General features: G+C 57.5%; 1 protein-coding gene across 1 annotated transcript in view; it reads right to left on the minus strand.

The window, feature by feature from the left end:
- The window catches only part of SDK1 (sidekick cell adhesion molecule 1), a 398,446-nt gene that overhangs the window by 100,050 nt on the left and 296,375 nt on the right, over positions 1-2,021 (minus strand). The window contains exon 31 of the mRNA XM_025043174.1: positions 915-1,082. Coding sequence (XP_024898942.1) covers positions 915-1,082 — 168 coding nt within the window. The remainder of the gene's footprint in view (positions 1-914; positions 1,083-2,021) is intronic.

Consider the following 2,021-nt stretch of genomic DNA (forward strand, 5'->3'; position numbering starts at 1 on the left):
ACGGCCACCAGGATGGGGACTCCTCAGTGACACGGACGGCCTGCTCCCACAGCGCCACCAGCAGCGCCCGCCTTCCCGGCATGGGGCTCCTGCTCACAGGGGCGCCCTCCCCCTGCCACGCCTCCTCACGTCCCAGCCCTTCATCGCTCACCTCCCTGAACGGGTCCCCATGACCGTGACCCGAAAGGCCACAGGTGGCAGGGTCCTCAGGGAAGAGTCTGAAAACAGCACGGGCGAGCGTTCCCTCGGGGCCCAGGCGTGTGCTGTGCACCTTTGGTCCCCGACCCCCCTCACTGGGACGCTGTGACCAACGGCCAGAAGGGAGCACTCGGGGTTCCCAGGGCGGGGGCCAGGAGCCGTGCGGAGGCAGAGCGCGGAGACCGTCCTCCCGGCACCGAAAGCACCGAGGCGAGGGTGGCCTGGCCCGCCCCATGCAGGGAAATTCGTTCTGCTGCTCGGGAGGTGATGGATGGAAAACAGTAGGTTTCTAAGGGCCTGGGTGGACGCATGGGACACTGAGCCCATGGTGGCTCCGGGGCCCTGAGGGTGTGCGGCCGCTCCCGTCGACGCCACTGCCCAGGTCGGAGCAGTGGTGACGACGCCTGTGCAGACGCCACCTGCGCCTCAGAAACACCGGCCCTGCCCTCGCTGCGAGCGAGGCCGCTTCACAAACGTCCCGCTTCACTCTCGCGCCCACCCTGCCTCCCCCGCTCCTTTACTGGTGGGGAAACAGGCTCAGGGTCCGAGGAGCTGCTGCTATTTGTGCCCCAGTTTAACTTACGTGGTGGGGTCACACCAGTGCCTAACCCCAGACTGTACTGAGGCTTAGATTAGACAACTCATGGGACAGACAGGCCGGTGCCGTCCCTCCGTGAGAAAACGAGAGCTCGCTGGCCTGGCGGAGTGACGTGTGGTAGCACCTTCAGGTCTTAAGCTAAGGAATGTCACCTTAACACGTACCTTGTAGCCCAAGATGAGCCCATTCTGGTCCTGCTCGGGTACCGAAGCCCAGGTCAGTAAAATCTGGGTCGAGCTGACAGCCACGGCTGACACGTTTTCAGGGGCGGCAGAAGGAACTGCAAAGAACGAGTTAAATAGATTGGCACCCAAAGTCTAAAGGCTTCTATAAATAAAGGGCCAATTTTTATCCGAATAATGACGTTGTCCTTAAAACAGCAATGTATTCTGAGCATTTCATAGCGGTCGGATTAAACCTCTGGGGTATAACAGAAATGTAAATCTCTTTAATATGAGCAACAAATTCCATAAATCCTGGGTATTTAAGAGCTCAGTTTTATCTGAGTCCACCCAGCAAGAAAGTACATTCGGTCTGTTTTTATACTCACTTGTGAGGACCGCGGACTTTTAAATGGGAAAGCCTCCCTGCAGACTGCGGCCCACTGGTACCCCTAAGCGTGGTGGTCTCTGAGGGGGACCGTGGGGCTGGAGAGGTGACGTCATGATCGGCAGGAAAGGGAGGGGTGGGCGGATTCACTGCCAGCTACCTCGGGCACGTCCCTGCGCTGCGCGGCTTCAGATCCCTATCGCGTTTAATCCCCACATTCACCCAGCTCCAGACTGAGAAAGAGGAACCGAAGCCGGAGAAAATCGCATACGTTGCATCTGAATGAGACGCTTTTATGTGGCGAGCTGGGCCTACGGACGCAAGCTGTGCAGTCTGACTCGTGAGCACGTAGATAACGTTTTTACCCTCATCTGTTCACATGTCACCGGACTGACCTGATACGTTTGCAATGGTTCAGATGTAATGTGTGCAAAGACAACAGTCAGACTTTAAAAGCAAGGGCTTTATCTTCCAGATGATCTCAATTTGCTTCTCTCATTTTCTTGTGGACCCGTTTAAACCTCGAACCGTTCGGACCAGAAAAGATGGACGTGCAGGTCCCCAGATGAGTCAGTGGTGTCCTTTCATTGACAGGCACCACTGAGCAAAGAGCAGCCCTCGGGCGGCCTGAGGATGCCACTGCCCTGCAGAACCTCCGGGTCCGGAGGAGGAGAAG

This window comes from Pteropus alecto, unplaced genomic scaffold (assembly GCF_000325575.1).
Source record: "Pteropus alecto unplaced genomic scaffold, ASM32557v1 scaffold40, whole genome shotgun sequence".
In the NCBI taxonomy this organism is placed as follows: Eukaryota; Metazoa; Chordata; class Mammalia; order Chiroptera; family Pteropodidae; genus Pteropus; species Pteropus alecto.